Source organism: Nicotiana tomentosiformis, chromosome 8 (assembly GCF_000390325.3).
Source record: "Nicotiana tomentosiformis chromosome 8, ASM39032v3, whole genome shotgun sequence".
In the NCBI taxonomy this organism is placed as follows: Eukaryota; Viridiplantae; Streptophyta; class Magnoliopsida; order Solanales; family Solanaceae; genus Nicotiana; species Nicotiana tomentosiformis.
Window position 1 is genome coordinate 122,286,237 of NC_090819.1, and position 18,387 is coordinate 122,304,623.

Consider the following 18,387-nt stretch of genomic DNA (forward strand, 5'->3'; position numbering starts at 1 on the left):
ATCATACAAAATTATTTCGTTTACTTTAAGTCATTGAAATCAATTTCGGATCCTTAAGCCTAAACATAAGAAAATCATTCTTACCTTTCACTAGGAGTATTATACCATCACTGACATAAGAAGGTCAACTAGGTTATGTACCTAGCAGTAAGTATCATATACCTTACTTGCTCATGTCGTCTCATCGTAGTGTCGTACGAATCGACTCAGCCACGCTAATAATAGCATAAAATAGTACTCTCTCTACGGAGAGCACTATGTCGTAGTCTGTACCACAAAGTCGCCATCTACGCCTACACCGACACGTGTAGTTTCATGATAACGAACACAATATATCTGAAATCAATCTCGGTGAACACAAGTAACTCCCAAAATATTTGATACTTCAAAAATAGATTCATATCATAGTAGCTTCAAATGTCAACTCATAGTAGCATTTATAGAAATCTAAATCATTTGGACAAAAATTAAATAAAAAACCTTTTACATGCTGCCTTTAGAAATTTAACATCAATCTTTAAAAGATACCACAGGTGCTATTTTGTTCGTCAATTTCTCAAAAGAAGTATTTTCCATGAAAACTTATCTTTAGCACTCAAGTATGTATACTCTTGTCAATACGTAAGTTTTAATAAAAACTTATAACATTTACCTTGAGTGTCATTTTTCCAACAAGATTTAAAACAAAATTTTATAAAACGGCATGACACTACATATGCAACATAATATTGTAGTACATGGAGAAATCCATACTTGTTTGTCCCCACAAGCACAAAAGCACATTTGCAAACAACTTAAGTATCAACTCGAAACATGATTTTAGAGAAAGTCCCTCAAGAAGAGTAAGTTTTAATCAACTTACCTCGCGTTCGCTTAATTAACATTCACAAGCTTTCAATCCTCCACCATCATTCCAATGTTGGTTAAAATGCTCAACATCACCAACAAGTCGATATCCTAATTACATCAAAGTATGACCTAAGATATCAATATCCATATATGGCTCATAAGTTGGCTATAAGCCTCAAACAACTCAAATCGCCAAATAGTTTTACATGCTAGACCATTCAACTTCATTTTTATGTTTTAATACCCATTCGAAGTCAGTAATGGTACTACATCAATTATCCATTGCCACCAAGTGAATATTCATCATCTTCCATAATTAACACTTGCAAAATATACAATTCGGGTGACTACTTAGTTGATCACTTCCAACATTTGCTAACAAATAACTCCATAGGTTCATTGTATTCATCAATTTCATCGCCAAGATTATTACTCATTTTCTCTCTTATTTTCTCAAAAGTACTATTCATGCCATGAACTAGAGTTTTATAATCCAATATTTCAACCATTAAAATTTGTAACAAGTGCTTCAAATACTTCTAACTACTCATAATAAACGAGTTTGAAGCATTGGAATTACCTCTAGTAGATCAATCTTGAAAAATCACAACTTTGGTAATTTTTGTGTTCTTGAGGATTTGATGATGAAATCTAGCATTTGGATGCAAGAATGATGTTAGAACTCATGTATATTGAGTAAGAATCAACCTAAAATATCATTAACAACTTACCTTGGTTGATAAGACTTGATTTGAGCTTAAAATCGCCTCTTCACCTTAAGAACCCTAACCCCAAATACTCAAAATACTCTCCTCCCCCGACCTTGTATTCATAGGCCCAGATTTTTGGGTTTCGGATGCGGCCTCGGATGCTTCGCATTCCCAGTTCACTTATCTTCGAAGCTCAGATGCGGACCTGGATGTTATGGCAATACTTCACTGCCAGTCTTTCTTTCGGACGCGGCCCCGGATGCTTCGCATCCGTAGACTCCTCTGCCAGCCTTTGGTAATTTGGTCATAACTTCTTGTAGGAATGTCCAAATGACAAACGGTTTAAAGAGTTAGAAACTAAACTCGAATATCTTTCATTTTATAGGTTTTACATCACATAACTACTTATATATATGTAGATATTCTCGTCAAAAATTTGATCTTGTGCGTACTCATTTGCAACTTTAGTCTATCATGAAATTTCCAACTTGACTTGGACTTAGGGCTATCCATAGACCCCACATCACTTATAATATTCCTAGTACACTTATTATCATATCCAATTGATATCCATCATATTAATAGTCCTCGTCTGCACATAAAATAATATAATTAGCGCACATCAACTTTCTTAATAGCGCTTAAGTACTTAAAAAATTTCCGGGGTGCTACACTATCTCACAAAGAAAATATGCTTTGGAAATACTTGAGTAAACATGTATGTTAAACTGCAAACCTATTGACGCTCTTATGTATCCAAATGTCAAACTCGTCCCTGAACAGGGGGAGCCATTAGAAGATCCTGGCAGATATCGAAGACTGGTCGGTAAACGGAATTATCTTACTATCACACGACCTGATATTTCATTTGAAGTAAGTGTGGTTAGTTAGTTTCTCCAAGCTCCATGTAAAGATCATTGACGCAGTAATTCGCATTCTAATATACATCAAAAAAGCTCCAGGACAAGGACTATTACATGAAGACAAAGGTCACACAAACATTGTTGGATATTCTGATGCTGATTGGGCAGGTTCTCCGTCAGATAGACGCTCTACTTCTGGGTATTGTGTCATTATCAGGGGAAATCTAATTTCTTGGAAAAGTAAAAGGAAAGATGTTGTTGCAAGATCTAGTGCAGAAGCAGAATATTGAGTTATGGCCCTCGCTGCATGCGAGCTTATTTGGTTGAAACAACTCCTCCAAGAGTTACAATGTGTTGAGTTCAAACAGATGGAGCTTATATGCGACAATCAGGTTGCCCTTCATATTGCTTCAAATCTAGTTTTTCATTAAAGGACGAAACATATAGAGGTGGATTTTCATTTTATTTGGCAGAATATTGAGTTCGGATGCATTGTCACTAGCTTCATCGGTTCAAATGACCAATTGGCAGATGTTCTTACTAAGTCCCTTATAGGGGCTCAGATTGAATACATTTGTAGCAAGTTTAGAGCATATGACATGTACGCTCCAGCTTGAGGGGGAGTGTTAAGACTTAGATCTTGTCAGAAAGTATTTCAATGTTAGATTGTATGTTAGATTATGTCTGATGGTATTGTCACGACCCCAAAACCTAACATGTCGCGATGGCGCCTATCGGTGATACTAGACAAGTCGACCTTCCCAAAAATACTTCCAAACTAAATATAAAAGTAAAGTAAGGCTTTCCATATCAGGAACTTTTCATAAAATCAAAGTTAAACTCAAATTTGGAATAAAGTGCGGAAAACGAACCCCAAATATTGGGGTGTCACCAAGTCATGAGCGTCTAAGTATTTAAAACTATTACAGCCAATATCTAAATATCAGTACAAAATGGAAAGAAATGTGAAAGGAGTAACAAGGTCCTGCGGACACTTGCAGCTACCTTGCAGTCTCTGAAACTCAACCAGGCCTGGACTCAACAATCTTCGTGCTCATACACACTTGGATCTACACATATAGTGCACGGTGTAGCATGGGCACAACCAACTCAGCAAGTAACAATAATAAATAAGGAACTGAAGATAGTGATGAGCTACATAGTTATATTTCACTTTTAGTAATTCCAACAAGAATGGACATGCTTTCAAATCTAGCAGTTTAAATCAAATCAATTTTATACAATTCAAGTTCATGTAATCCGGATATAGAATTTTTCAAAAATTTCACCACAACAACAGATAGCAACTAAGTGCATCAACCAATGAAAAACAAGTACAACCTCTCTGGACAATAATCTCTCACTGGGCTTCCAGCCCTCAGCACTCACACTCAATGGGTACCCGCGCTCACTAGGGGTGTATAGACTCCGGAGGGACTCCTACAGCCCAAGCGCTATAATCTGTACGGACAACTCACGTGCTATAATATAAATATCTGGATCCGCACGGCCAACTCACGTGCTATAGTATAATATAAGGATCTGCACGGTCAACTCACGTGCTGCACGGCCAAATCACGTGATGTGGTATAATATCTCACAATCAGGCCCTCGGCCTCACTCAGTCATAAAGCTCTCCAGTCTCTCGAGCTCACAACAAATCATAAAATCAGCCCAAACAACAATGATATGATACATCAAATAATGAATAATAGAGATTGAGATAAAATAATCAAGTAAGTTGTGACTGAGTACAAAATAATAATTTTTAGCAGATAATTTAACATATACACGACCTCTGTGGGTCCCAATAGTACCAACATATAGCCTAAACATGGTTTCTAGCATGACTTATAGTCAAATTTTTACAACACATAGAGAGCACATAGCTAACAACAAGTTATTCAACTTTACAGTTTTTACGGGACGGACCAAGTCACAATCCCCTCGGTGCACGCCCACACGCACGTCACCTAGAATGTGCGTCACCTCCAAAATATTTACATAACATAAAATTCTAAGGTTTCATACCCTCAGGACCAGATTTAAAATCGTTACTTACCTCAAGCCGTGAAATTCTTATTCTGCAATATCCTTTCCTCGTGAATTGGCCTCCAATCGCCTCGAATCTAGCCATAAATAATTTATTTCAGTCAATAAAATTCATTGAAATTAATTTTATAAGAAAATACTAATTTTTCATAAAAATCCAAAATTTAGCTCAAAAATCGCTCGCGGGGCCCACATCTCGGAATTCGACAAAGGTTACAAAATCCGAAAGTTCATTCAACCACGAGTCTAACTATACCAATTTTATCAAAATCCGACCCCAACTCGACCCTCAATCTTCAATTTAAACTAAGAGTGTTTTCAAACTTTTCCAACTTAATTCACCAATCAAATGATAAAAATAACTATGGATTCGGATAATTTAACCAATATTGAGCTAAGAATACTTACCCCATTGTTTTCCTCGAAAAACTCTCGAAAATCGCCTCTTCCCGAGCTCCAATCCGTTTTTCTTAACTTAAACTCTTTGTCGAGACCTCTCTTCTATGCGATCGCGAACCAAGTCACGCGATCGCGATGCACACACTTCCACTGCCAAAAATTGACTCTATGCGATTGCGGATTATATCACGCGATCGCGTAGCACAAAAGAGACTACCCCCAAATTTGGCCTTATGTGAACGCGGTTGACTCCACGCGAACTCGTAACACTGCCTCTCAAACCTACGAGAATGCGGTCAGACCTACGCGATCGCGTAGAGCAATCTCCTCCCCTCATCTTCTGCTCAAATCCTTCTACGCGAACGCGACCTCATCCACGCGTTCACGAAGCACAGCTTAATACACGTAATGGATCGCGTCCCTTCCTCTGCGACCGGATAGAACAAAAATCACCCCTGCACCAAATAGCTTACGCGATCGCGGGTGGACGTATGCGATCGCATATATGGAAACCAGAAGAAGGCAGCAACAAATATCAGCAATCTCACCAAGGCTAAAAATGATTCGTTAACCCCCCGTAACTCACTCGAGCCCTCTAGGACCTCAATCAAACATACCATCAAGTCCTAAAACATCATACGAACTTAGTCGAACCCTCAAATCACTATTACACCCCAATTCAAGTCTAATGAACTTTGAAATTTTTAATTTCTACGTATGACTCCGGAACCTATCAAATCACGTCCGACTGACCTCAAATTTTGCACACAAGTCATAAATAACATAACGGGGGTATTTCAATTTTCAGAATCAAATTCCAACTCCGATATCAAAAAGTCAACCCCCCCGGTCAAATTTCCCAAAAATTAAACTTTCGGCATTTCAAGTCTAATTCCACCACAGACCTCCAAATAATTTTCCGGACACGCTCATAATTCCAAAATCACCATACAGGGCTATTGGAATCATAAAAATTCAAATCCGAGGTCGTTTACATATAGGTCCATATCCGGTCAACTTTTCTAACTTAAATTTTCAATTATGAGATTAAGTATCTCATTTAATTCCGAATTCCTTTCTGACCCGAACCAACTAGCCCGATAAGTCATAAAACAACTATAAAGCATAAATTGAGCAGTAAATGGGGGAACGGGGTTATAATACTCAAAACGATCGTCCGGGTCATTACAAATATAGTCAAAGATTGTGGGTAAAAACCATAATCTTAGAGATACACTTTTGAATTATTCTCTATCTTTGTATATATATTCATAGGTATAATCTATCTTTTAAAGGAAATAGTGAAATACACTTACATAATTCACAAACAATCAACTACGCTCACTATGCCTTCTGGTAGATAAGAAGGGACTACTTTGAGGAGCAAACCTTGATAGAAGGATTCCATATTCCAAGTTGGTGTTTAATTATGTACTATGTTTAAGAAGGAATTGAACTTTTTTGGAATTAGTGATCTTATACAAGTCATAACAATTTTATGACTATAAATTTATCTCATTAAAAGTTAAATTATTTTTAAAATAAAAATATATTTTTGGAAACAAATTTAAAAAATGGGACATAAAAAGGAATAGAGAAAAACAAAAAGATAAGAGGATAAAGCGAAGGAAATAATGAGAATTGAATCCATACACAGTTGCATATTCACTTATATTAACGATTGTTAATTTTTCCTTCGTTAAATCATTTGATCATAATAAGTTAGAATTGCTTTTATATGAACACCCATTATGTGGGTGAATATCTACCATACCTTTAGACCGTATAAGTTTCGGTGGTATATTCTTTACTTTTCAATATCTAATCTATATTTTAGTTTCGACAAAGTAATTTATGCACTCACTTTTATTCTGAAACTTTTTACAATTTGTTTCAATTGTTGGTCTTATTTCATTTACATTTGATGAAGTTCCAAGTAATTATCCCAATTACATACCAAGAAGAGTATACATTCGGTTAAAATAAAATAAAAAAGGAACAAGTCCATTTTACCCCTCCAAGTCACATTTGGCTTGAACGTCAAGAAAATCTATTTGCCTAATTAACCTCTAGAAAATCCCCTGCTTGGGCGAGAAGAAAACTGCGAAAACTTGATTTGCTGCAAAAATGGCGTTTCGCACTGCTTTACAGAGATTGAACTCTTCATCAACCCTTCTCTCCAACTTCCTTAATACAGGCCGTACTGTTTCCGTTGCGCCGTTAACATCTCGTTTTCTGAGCTATAAGAGTAGTCATGTTTCCGTTGTGGACTCTAACGAAGAAAGCTTTACTATCAATGCACTTGGAGGTTCTTTTCCTCGCTCTGATCAGTTCCCTATTCAACGTGGTATATATCGTCGTTTTCTCTTTCTTTATTTTAACCCAATTTCATTTTGCATAATTTCGATCCTTTTTATTTTATTATTTTATGTCTGTAACACGTTTTACGAAGTGAACTTTCTATATTAACAAGTATTGGTGTGACTGTAATGCAAATCTCTACTTATTCACGTTAAATTGTGTTGAATATTTTAATAAAAGGTTAATTATTAGAGAGCGGACCATCTTAAATTATTTATGTTATATCAGGATTACGTTTGTCATTTTCAATTCAGAATTGTTGGTTGATTTGGTGGTTTCATATTTCCTGAAGGTGTACGGGATCAATATACGGAGAACCATTTCAACACGGTGTTATGGTTCTTTCCGTTTAAACCTTTCAGTTTGTAATTGCTGCTAGATATATTATCGCTTAAGAACTTCTATTGCTGTATTTTTTATTGTGTTTACATAATAAGCATGACATGAGTTCTACTAATACTTTTTATTTGCATTATTAGCATAATATTCGGATGAGATGAGTTTAAATAGAGTGACGTGTCAATGAGGATTGATACAGCCGACCCAAATTTATTTGAGATTGAGGCATAATAGTTGTTCACCAAAAAGTTTAATTGATGAGAATCTTTTATTTATTTATTTTTATTTGTATCGCCATTCTTACGTGCGACTTAATTTGTTTGTTGGGTAAGTACCTGAAAAATATTTTGTTGACTCGGACTCAAATTGAAGACCCGATGTCAAACTTTTTTACAATGTCTCAAAAAGTTGATTTTATGTTTAGAAATGTGTGATGATTTTGGTATTTTTTTTTATATTATGTGAAGGTGCATCTGATCAGTACATGGAAAACCCGTTCCAAATTTCTGGACCTCGAGGGTCATACGAGGCGAAGAATGTGGATGAGGGAATGTTTGTGAGGATGGAAATGCCGGGTATTGATAAAGAAGATGTGAAGGTGTGGGTTGAATATGGGAATATCTGCATAAAAGGTGATGGAAAGAAGGAGTCTGAGCATGAGGACAGTGGAAGAACTTACAGTGCCAACATTGAGATCTGCTCGAATTCGTTTCAGCCTCAGTATATGGAAGCTGAGATGAAGAATGGTGTTCTTAGGATGGTAATACCCAAGTCCAAGACTTCTCAGAAGGTGACTGGCTCTTATGAGATAAAAGTTAAGTAAGTCTGCTTAGGAATATCATGTCATTGGTCTCATTAGGTGGATAGTTAAGTATAGATAGAAGATTATTAAAAGTACTTGCGTACAGATACCTTCTTAGATATTGAAAAATCAACTCTTGCTGAGTCGTTTTGGAACTATTTTAATTTGCTGTTGAATTTTTAGTAACTCTACGGATTTTGTGATAGCAATTACTCGTTTAGCTTGATTTGGTGTCCTCACCTCACTGAGAGGATGACGACATGTTGATTAGAATTCCCTTGTGTGTTGTGCTGCTATATGCTTGTTTTAGATTATGTCATTGGAAAGTTTAGTTACTAAGTGTTTTTGAGCCCTCTAACTTCGGCAGGCTTAAAGTGTTATGAGGAAAGACAGGCAATGCACCCTCAAGTCCTATGTACTTGAGGTAGCATAGGTTACTTCTGCTTAGGCATAATATATATTGAAGTACTTTTTGAATACTTAACATAGAAGACTGGTTTCTTTTGGAAATCTTTTGTGTTATTGAACATGATTTAGTACTTCAGGTATTAGTACTGCAAACACTTTGCTTTTACAAAAATGAAAGCTTCTCTTCATAAACTTGTTATTCCACAATTTACATAGTGAAAATCAGCTAATGTTCTTATTCAAACATGTTTGCTTATGTTTGGTCTTGCAACAACTCTACAAGTTTGAAACAATCGAACATGGATGTATCTAGAAGTGTTTGTTAAATATTGATTAAAGTTCAGTTATTAGCTACCATCTCAATGGCTTCTTTCTCTCTTCTAAGGCCTTGGCTAGGTTTACTGAATGCAAACTCAATCATTTTATAGATTGAATTGTGCTCAAATACTATCTATATGGGTCTTTTTCTGGTTTTCTTATGAATGCAAAGCACACAACTAAGTGTTATTTTTTAACTCATTATTAGAAGATCTGAACTTGCAACTTGTTAGAGTGCATTGGTTGAAGAGATCTTCTTTTTGCCTTCCTCTCCTAAATGTTTGCCTTTTTCAGGGGATTTTAATTTATAGTAGTACATCATTCAAGTTTTTTGGTTTTGGAGGCTGAGGTGAAACTTGCTAGTTCATCACATTTCTATCCCAAATATTAGTCAGTTGCTCTTATCAACATTTGGTACAAGTCTTGACGCTAAGGTTTATACATATTTTACTACTACACCGTACAATCATATCACCAAACTCGTCACCACTTATATCTGCGCTGCTTTGATTCTTTCAACAAAAGATCTAGTATAAGATGCATACTACAACATGGGTAAGACAAAAAGGTCAAATGAATTGGGTTTCCAACAGCAATAAGAACTAGAATCTAGGAAGAAGTTACCCACTGAAGCTGTAAGGTGAGTAGTGAATCTTGTTAATTGGCAACACCAGGTAATGTTTCACAAATAATCTACCTTTAACATATCTTGAAGAGATTAGAACTACAGACTCGGAGTGGAGAATACAGACATTCATCAAAAGTCAATAAATTCAAGATTTGAAACATTTTCCACATAAAAAGCCATACAAACAAAGTCATAACAAGTTACAGTAGCAGAGTAGCTTAAAAGAATCAATATGATAATATTGCAAAATAAACCTGATGGCTAACATCTTGAGACATGAGGTGTAAATAATTGTGCTGGGTCAAAATAGATGCCTTGTTTTTGTGAAGCCTTTAAAATGTAAATTGGATATCGTACCAATGAGCTACCACTCAATTTTCCAAATTGGTGTATGAAATGTCTACAAAAATAGCTCGATAGTCTTGAATTTTTGTCCTTATTTATTTTATTTAAGTTTAATAAGTGTTATCCCTCGTCAAAAAGTTAAAACCACTCCAAAAGTGTATTCTGCAATTTTTTTATACAAATGGGCCTAATGGTCCTAAGCGAAGCTAATGGGACTGAACTTAGCGGCCTAGGCAAAAACCAGATCCAAGTACACCATTTCATTGCCAAAAACACCTCTAAAACCTTGATTGATTGAGAAAAGCACAAATCGAACACCCACTCTCTTGTTCATCAATTATGACTTCTTCAATGGCTCTAAGTCTGAGAAAAGCAGCCGGAGTTTCAACACTGTTCAAATTACTCAGCCCCAAATCCCATTTTACCACCGCGCCACCTTCAATCACACGCTTTTTTTCCTCCACTACCACCTCGGATTCAGATTCCATGAGCAAAGAAGAGAAGAAGTCTCCAGACCCAAGTAACCGATTCATCTGTTTATTTATCATTTTATATTATGCGATATTTGCACAATTATATTAGGTAAATATTTTGGGTTTAACTAGTTGATTATTGACACATTAAATTACGCCCAGACTCTTTTTAGTTTAGTAAGAGATTGATAATAGTATAGAAGTTAGTGTTCGATTTAGATAATATTGCTAATTTGTCATTAAAGTGGAACGAAAATAAACCAAAAATGTAGCCTAGGGCTTTGGTCTAGACCCTGTTGGAGACAACAAAAACCTGGTATTTATGTAGAAAAGGATAGAGGCGAAGTTATTGCCACTTACCCTAGGGATTTCTCTCTTTTTTTAAAAAAAATAGCTATACATGATTCATGTAGTCAATCCTAATTAGTTTGGGATTGAGCCGCTGTAGTTTTACCATTTATTTATTCCTATCAAAGTTGTGTTTTTTGATTCCCGTTATTATTTGCAGTTATGGTAAAGGGTGCTCCGCAAGATATCAAAATGGAGAACCCATTTCAGTCAGCTGGACCTCCGAACGTGCTAGAAGTGGATAATATGAAGGATGGAATACTTGTGAGAGTGGCAATGCCTGGTGTTAGTGAAGATGGGATTAAGGTATGGTTAGAGAACAACACTGTTTACTTTACTGGGAAAGGAGAAATTGAGTTGGAAACTGAGAAATCAGGGAGGAAATATGGAGGGAGTCTTGAGTTTAAGACTGATTGCTGTAAAGCTGAGAAGGTTGAAGCACAAATCAAAGATGGTATTCTTAAAATGGTAGTTAAAGGTGAGATGGGAGAAGATTGATAGCTTTGAGTTTCTACTTTTGTTTTCTTTTTTGTTGATGTAATCCTTAGACTTCATTTATGAAATATTTATAGGATTTGGGGGAAAGGAGCATTGGCGTAGCGAGAAAACGTATCTAGGATTTTAAGAGTATGGGTGCATTATAATACCGATGGACCGTCTAGCTTGACTCCATCAAAATTGTGATATAACAACTTACCGAACAAACCATGGTTAATAATATTATCACAAGGAAATATTATTTCGTTTACAATTATTTTTATACCTTAAAAATGATTAATAATAGCATCGTTATTTGAAGAAAACTCACTTCACAAATTAAAGAAAAATTTGAAGGAAAATATAAATGAGAGAAATGATAAAGAAATTAGTTAGAGGATGACTATAGAAAGAGAGGTAAGGAGGAGAGGTGAATTTTAATTTTTTAGGAATGTTAAAACTCAAGAATGAACCAAAAAAAAAAAAAAAGAATAAACATAAAATAAAGAAAAGATAAAACAATAAAAGAAGAACAACAAAATGAAATCAAAAAAGAATAGAAGGAATAGGAAGACGAAACAGAAAAAGAAAAGACTTGAGATTCCAACCCCTAACCTGGACTATCAAAGGGGAACACACTCACCAACGTATCAAAGTGGCATCTTGCGCATGGATTCACCCGGATCTAATTAAGTATAATATCAGAAAAATTACAGTGCTATATGCAGTTAAGCCCCTCCCTGTAAATCCGTCCCTGGACGTAGCTGGTCAAGTTGCTGCATGGTTCGAGCCATGGAAACAGCCTCTTGCAGAAATGTAGGGTAATGCTGCGTACAATAGACCTATGTGTTCCGGTCTTTCCCCAAATCCCGCTCATAGCGAGAGCTTAGTGCATTGGGCTGCCCCTTATAGGATTTGGGAAAATATTTGCTCAAATGTCAATGCTAGATGATGGTTGTTAGAATTTCTAAAAATTAGGGGAGGGATTGCAAATATTTTGAGAAAAATGATACTTCTTGTGTATACCTTGAATCATAGTACTAGCAGATTTTAAATTTTGTTTGTTGTTCATCGATTAGTACTTCTCTTGAGCGAACAACATTTGATGTATACTTAGAACGCCAATGAACGGGAAACTTGGCATAATTGATTAAATTGTTGTCATGTGACTAGGAGGTCAAGGGTTCGATATGTGGAAACAACCTCTTATAGAAATGCAAGGTAAGGTTGCGTGCAATAGACCCTTGTGGTCCGGCCCTTCCTCGGACCCCGCTCATAGTGAGAGCTTGGTGCACCAGATGCCCTTTTATGCTGCATAGATGAGTTTATGTTGATCGGCTTTATTCCATGGAGATGAACTATCAATAAAGATCCACTACTATATTAGATCTTCATTTAGAACTTGAGCAGCACTGCCTTTCTCCATATTTGTTAACAAAAGTGTTTTATTTAGTTAACTGTTGAACTGATTCATGTTTTTCTTATCTGGAAGTCTTTTTTGTTCTTTTTTTCCTTTTGCTAGTCAATTAGCAAGGAAACACACCTGCTTTAGGAGATCGCTTAACTGCAATAGCCAATAAAGATAGGGGACAGAATATAAAGAAACTGGTTTTTTATACATGAAAACAAAAGGAGAAAATCATAGTAATCAAATGGGAACACAAGATTTCCAACAAATAAACACTTAAAAAGAATATGTATTCAAGTTCTTGTTAAGATAAGTCACTCTTTGTTCATTCGATTAATCAGCCATCTTCTTTGTAGTGATCCAACGGAATCTCAGTAAACTAAACAAGAATGCGAAAACCCGGCTATGGTTCTCGTTGATCATGTGGCTCTTTACCCCACCATGTTTTTCCTGGTGATGTTTTCTAACATCTCCTCTAACAATCACTTGCTTTCTCCCAACATCTATTGTATACTCCCTCAACCCTGCCAAGTTTAGTCAAAGTTACTAAAATTCAAAACTTTATGCACATTCGTATTTGTAATTTCTTTGATGGAAGGGAAGCTTTGGAGCAACATGCAAGTTGTCTCCGTGTAATCTATAGGTCACGGGTTCGAGCCGTAGAATAAGTCAATGATACTTGCATCATGATAGGCTGCCTACATCACACCCCTTGGGGCAGCCCTCCCCCAAAACGGGATATTTTGTGCACCGTGTCCCTTTGATGGAAAATGTCTTTCAGTAACCAAATACCAGAAAATCACTTCCTCCTCGAAAACACTTTTGATGTGGAGTATTTTTTTCAATGGAAAGTGACTTCCGTCATAGCTAACACTGCCAAACAAACAATTATTATGGGAAGAGTACTCTTTCTCACCTGTTATCTTTGAGATGACTTGAGATATTCTGCCTCTGCAATGTGTGCATCCCAGATTTGCATTCACCACCACTACCTGAAACTAATATCACCAATCCTCATAAGAAACTAAACAAGCCTAAACACCATGAATTGATGTTGCCAAAAAGAGAAGTCCCCATCATATATTATTCTGAAAACATGACTTTCCCTTGCTAAAACACCAAGATAATGAAAGGAAAAGTCATAATTAAGAACCTACCGAAGGAAGCTTAAGCTTAGCGACATTTAACAGAGTCTGCTTTTGACTTTTATCCATGCTGTTGCTCCTGAGATTTTCCTCTGATAATTGTGATGAATGATTTAAAGGAAGAGAGTTGTTAGCCTAATGGGCTAATTGTATTACACAGCCTGGTCAACATATATATATTAATACCTTCTAACTTATCCTAACTAATCACTTTCAACACATACTCTAATACATCCAAAGTATAACTAAATAGAACAATCATTTATTACAATCCCTCCTTTGTGTTCCAGATTACAAGGTTAAGAATTAAGATAAATGCGTTTAAAACTGGCAGATTGAGAGTAGTGAGGACTAGTTGGGTAAGAATTTGGCATGTTATGGCCACCAATAACGAACTTTCCCCTTTTTACCTGAAGGTGGTCTTCACGTTCCCATCAAATACTTGTATTCAAATGCTAATAATACTAGGTGCTGACATTCAGACAAAGACGGAGCTTTGTTTATTTTATCTGTATGGGAACTACCATAATTTATTTAGTCCGTGAAACAGGTTAACAGCTACTAGTAAGAGATTATAATACTATAAGAAAGGGCTACCTCTTTACTCTTTCAGCAACAGTATTATTTATGTAATGCCGCCAACTAACCAAATAATAATTAGCAGCAGGCTCCCTTGGCCCCTATCTCAAGGTCCAATATGTAGAACATATGTATTCTCCAAATTATACGACACATTGACCACGAAATCAGTTTTAGCCTTCTCTCCTAGGACATTGGTAGAAGGTTCCACTCGTGTATGGCATGTTCTTCATCAGAAGAAAAAAAAAAAGGTCATTTCTCTAACACAAAACTGAATGAAATTATCTTCCAATTTTCCTTAAATTTCTTTTGGTTTGTGAAAAGCCAGCTACAGAAACCCACCGTACTGATTGGACAATATGTCAGTCTAATTGGCATTGGGGCTCAAAGCGACAAAGCCTCAAACGCATCCAAGATTATTTTACAGAAATGAAAGATGAAAAGAAAACAGCCCCAGACATTGGTCCAGTAGTAAGAGCGCCGAGAGTGATGTGTGAGTTTAACACATGTCGCAGGTTCAAACTCTCCACCAAGTTTTGAAATGTGCGCCGTTGGCTTTGAGAGATATACGGTTATAAAAAGAAAAAGGAAAAGAAGGTGGAAACCAAAGAACTCAGAGAGGGGCAAGCTCAAGTAATTCCGACATCATGCTCACAATATCAAATCCATGGCTTCTACATGTTGACAAACAGCAAAGTGAATAGTAAAAACAGAATTTTCAGAATCAGATCTATAACAATATCAGTCGAAATATAAGTCGGCATTTCGTGTGCTTCTCCATACAGGACTGAAATGCTTCTCCATAGAGAGTAGAGACTGCACAAAAACGAATTATGGATTTCATTTTAAGACTGTTGTAAGCAAAACACTTCATTTTTCACTTAATAACATGGATGACAACATGTACACAAAGCGAAGCACGGATCCGCCGGGTCAGAGGCACTTTTACGACCATCTTTTTCGGGGAAGCTGGGGGGGTAGGACTGGTTTTTGACTTTCAGAAACAATTTCCCAGGCGAAGCAAGAATCTCATAATCCATCTCATGTCAATCAGGCCTCTCGAACCGAACTGCATGCAGTTTCCTCGCCATATGATTTGCTATCCGTACAGGAAATGGACTCTCGCATTAAACATCAAGCGCTTGCCAAACTAAAATAGAGACGACGCGAGAAAATAGACATATTCAAGAATAAAACTGCACCCAGCCATGCTTTTTCCTCAAAGAGCTCGCAGAAAGTACAACAGATCCACTTCGTTTGTGTTCATCGCCCTGCATGAAGACATACAGAAACGAAGAGCAGTCATGCATGATGATTCCCCAGCTCCCAAAGTATTGCAAAATATATAGTTAAAAACCGAGAGGAAAATAAATACAAAAAGGTAAAGAAAGTTTCCAGCTTTTAACAAAGGAAAACAATCTCTATTCAGCCAGAGATTTCACCAACCACCAGGCTTTGCAGTTGCTCAAATGATCCCCATTTAGAAATGCATTAATTCCTTCCATCTCCCCCTTTTTGTACAAAATGAGATGCAGATGTATGCAAATTTTCATCATTCTCAAACACAAATTGTACTCCTAAGAAAATCCCACCCCAAAAAAAAACAACCCACAATCTCTCCCTCACCTGATCGAGTACACAACACTGTTTTGATACACTTCAAGAGTGCTTAGGAAATACAAAAATCAATATCTAAAAGAACAAAAAGTATGTTCCATTCTTGACTCATCCTGATCCTGTAACTTAAGCTATATCAAAATGTTAGACAGTATTCTAGTTGAATTTTATACAAATATTTCAAGTAGAAAAAATCCTGATGAGATTAAAAGAGGTCTCAAAAAGGGAAATTACTCTCCCAGACTAATTGATACAAGACTAACAGGTTTTCTCACTGCAAATCTGTGTCTAACAGTCGAGGAACTAACCAATCTTAAAGAAATTCCATTTAAATTAATACCAAGATCAACCGTCAATTTTTGGTAAAGCCTTTGATATTTACAGTCTTACCCATTCTTACACTGGGTCACCACACAATAAACCTTGCAAAGCCTAGGCGGACTTAGAGCTCCAATAGAAGTCCATGAAATCCAAATAAAATACGGTAACATCCTACGAGAAATCTGAAGCATGGGTTAATTCTTTACCTCTATAAAGCGTTCCAAAACCAGAAGACACATGATGGAAAATACTTCAGAGTTTGCTCAGTAGTCTTGTCAGCAATTCTTCTAGAGTAGAGAGTACTTTATCTTTATCACTTCTCAGTTCTAACTAACCTAATTCTGAACCTAAACCACCACCCAAGTGCCAAAACTTCTACTAACTGAAAAATTCGTGTACAAGCTTGAGGAAAATGGAAACGCATGAAACTCAGGAAAATGTTAAAATATATAATTAAAATGTAACCTGAACTACAACCAAAAACTCGAGAACAAACAACACAGTCTCACCAGAAATTTATAGCTCATTACATTGAAAAACATCAACGAATTGTAAAACAAACAAGCAATGATACGAACAACTCATTAGCAACTTTGATGTGCCACTAAAATTTCAACTGAACCAGTACTTTTGATATAGAACATAAATATACATGAGAAAACCACTAAAAATTTAATAAATATTAGCTTCTGAACCCTTAAATTTAGATGTATAATGAGTTTAGAGCAAAGAACCTTATAGGCTGAACGAATTGAGTTTAAAACCTGGATCCGACTCTGATACCCACCTCATCTTCGTCACGAAAATCCTCCATCTCTTCGACTCTTCTCCATTAACAAAGGTCTTTCTCTTTCCTTCTCCTTCCTCTCCCTCTCTAACCGCGAAAATCCTCCATCTCTTCGACTCTTCTCCATTAACAAAGCCTTTTCTCTTTCCTTCTCCTTCCTCTCCCTCTTTAACCGCTCTTCTCGCAATTCCTCCACCGTCTTTTTTCCTCCATTACTCTTTTTTACAGGCTTCGAATAATAATCATTATCATTATCTTCGTCACTCTTTTCATCATCATCTCTCGTTTTATTCTCCATATACCAAGGCAATTTCGTTCCTTTACCAACAATTCCATATCCTAACCTATACTTCTCATCCTCCGCAGTAATAACCCTAGGCGCTTGCTCTTTCTTAATCCTCTTATTATTATTCCTTCCGTTTTTCTCCTCATCTTCTTCTACTTTTTTAACTGGATCGAAGATTCGAATCCCTTCGAATAAATTGATGTGCTTAGAATCCGATTTTCCACGTTTCTCCTCCGCCGATTTTGATGGTTCCGGTTTCTTCTCCGGCGATTTCTGTTCTGACGACGATTTTTTGACGTGATTCGACGACGATGATAATAAGCCACGCGCTTGACGGAGCTGCTCCAGGCGATATTCTGAGTCGCGCTTGCGAGATTGTTCCTGCTTGAGCTGTTCCTCTTTAGCTGCGGCTTCCTCGTCTCGCTTTACTTTCTCGCGGTTTTCGTAGTTGTATACGTTCCATCGCTTCTGTGGGAGAATGTTCAAACCTCCATGACCTCCCATAACTTGATTTGTTTAGATCTCTGAAAGGAACAATAAGTTTTGGCAGATGAGTTTTGGGGAAATTGATATCCCTAATTTGGGGAATTGAAGTTAGCATGAGATCGATATCGGGTTCTGGTTTCTCTTATAATGGGCCTTGTCGGCGTTCTAATGCAAAACAACCATGTATTAGCTAATTTTCGGACTGATAATTGAAAAATAGCCAGCATTTATATAGTCATTAAAAAATAGTCACTATTTTATTGCAATACGAAAAGTTCTAGCATAATATACTGGAAATTAATGCACTTGTATATGAACTTTCAGCATATTATGCTGAAACTCCATCACACAAAAAGTTGAAGCATAATATACTGAAGATTTGAGCA

General features: G+C 36.5%; 5 protein-coding genes across 6 annotated transcripts; 3 read left to right on the forward strand and 2 right to left on the reverse strand.

Moving 5' to 3' along the window:
- Positions 1–2,279: 2,279 nt before the first annotated feature.
- On the forward strand, positions 2,280–2,712 carry LOC138898074 (secreted RxLR effector protein 161-like). Its single transcript, XM_070184109.1, has 2 exons — positions 2,280–2,381; positions 2,473–2,712. The coding sequence occupies exons 1-2, from the start codon at positions 2,280–2,282 to the stop codon at positions 2,710–2,712; spliced, it is 342 nt and encodes a 113-aa protein (XP_070040210.1).
- Positions 2,713–6,884: 4,172 nt separating this feature from the next.
- Positions 6,885–8,648, forward strand: LOC104101777 (heat shock 22 kDa protein, mitochondrial-like). Its single transcript, XM_009609286.4, has 2 exons — positions 6,885–7,220; positions 8,041–8,648. The coding sequence occupies exons 1-2, from the start codon at positions 7,001–7,003 to the stop codon at positions 8,394–8,396; spliced, it is 576 nt and encodes a 191-aa protein (XP_009607581.1). The 5' UTR covers positions 6,885–7,000; the 3' UTR covers positions 8,397–8,648.
- A 1,613-nt stretch (positions 8,649–10,261) lies between these two features.
- LOC104101778 (14.7 kDa heat shock protein-like) lies at positions 10,262–11,646 on the forward strand. The gene is made up of 2 exons (XM_009609287.3): positions 10,262–10,594; positions 11,056–11,646. The coding sequence occupies exons 1-2, from the start codon at positions 10,414–10,416 to the stop codon at positions 11,391–11,393; spliced, it is 519 nt and encodes a 172-aa protein (XP_009607582.1). The 5' UTR covers positions 10,262–10,413; the 3' UTR covers positions 11,394–11,646.
- Positions 11,647–12,969: 1,323 nt separating this feature from the next.
- On the reverse strand, positions 12,970–14,512 carry LOC104101779 (uncharacterized). Its single transcript, XM_009609288.4, has 3 exons — positions 13,938–14,512; positions 13,697–13,778; positions 12,970–13,304 (listed from the first exon to the last, which is right to left on the reverse strand). The coding sequence occupies exons 1-3, from the start codon at positions 13,992–13,994 to the stop codon at positions 13,114–13,116; spliced, it is 330 nt and encodes a 109-aa protein (XP_009607583.1). The 5' UTR covers positions 13,995–14,512; the 3' UTR covers positions 12,970–13,113.
- Positions 14,513–15,133: 621 nt separating this feature from the next.
- On the reverse strand, positions 15,134–18,152 carry LOC104101781 (vicilin-like seed storage protein At2g18540). 2 transcript variants are annotated; one of them, XR_004508424.2, is made up of 2 exons: positions 17,177–18,152; positions 15,134–15,775 (listed from the first exon to the last, which is right to left on the reverse strand). XR_004508424.2 is itself a non-coding variant. In XM_009609290.4 (2 exons), exon 1 carries the CDS (start codon positions 18,017–18,019, stop codon positions 17,240–17,242), a length of 780 nt encoding a protein of 259 aa, XP_009607585.1. In that variant the 5' UTR covers positions 18,020–18,152; the 3' UTR covers positions 15,134–15,775; positions 17,230–17,239. The 2 variants fall into 2 exon arrangements, 1 of the variants encoding a protein (XP_009607585.1); XM_009609290.4 differs by having other exon boundaries at positions 17,230–18,152.
- Positions 18,153–18,387: the final 235 nt, after the last annotated feature.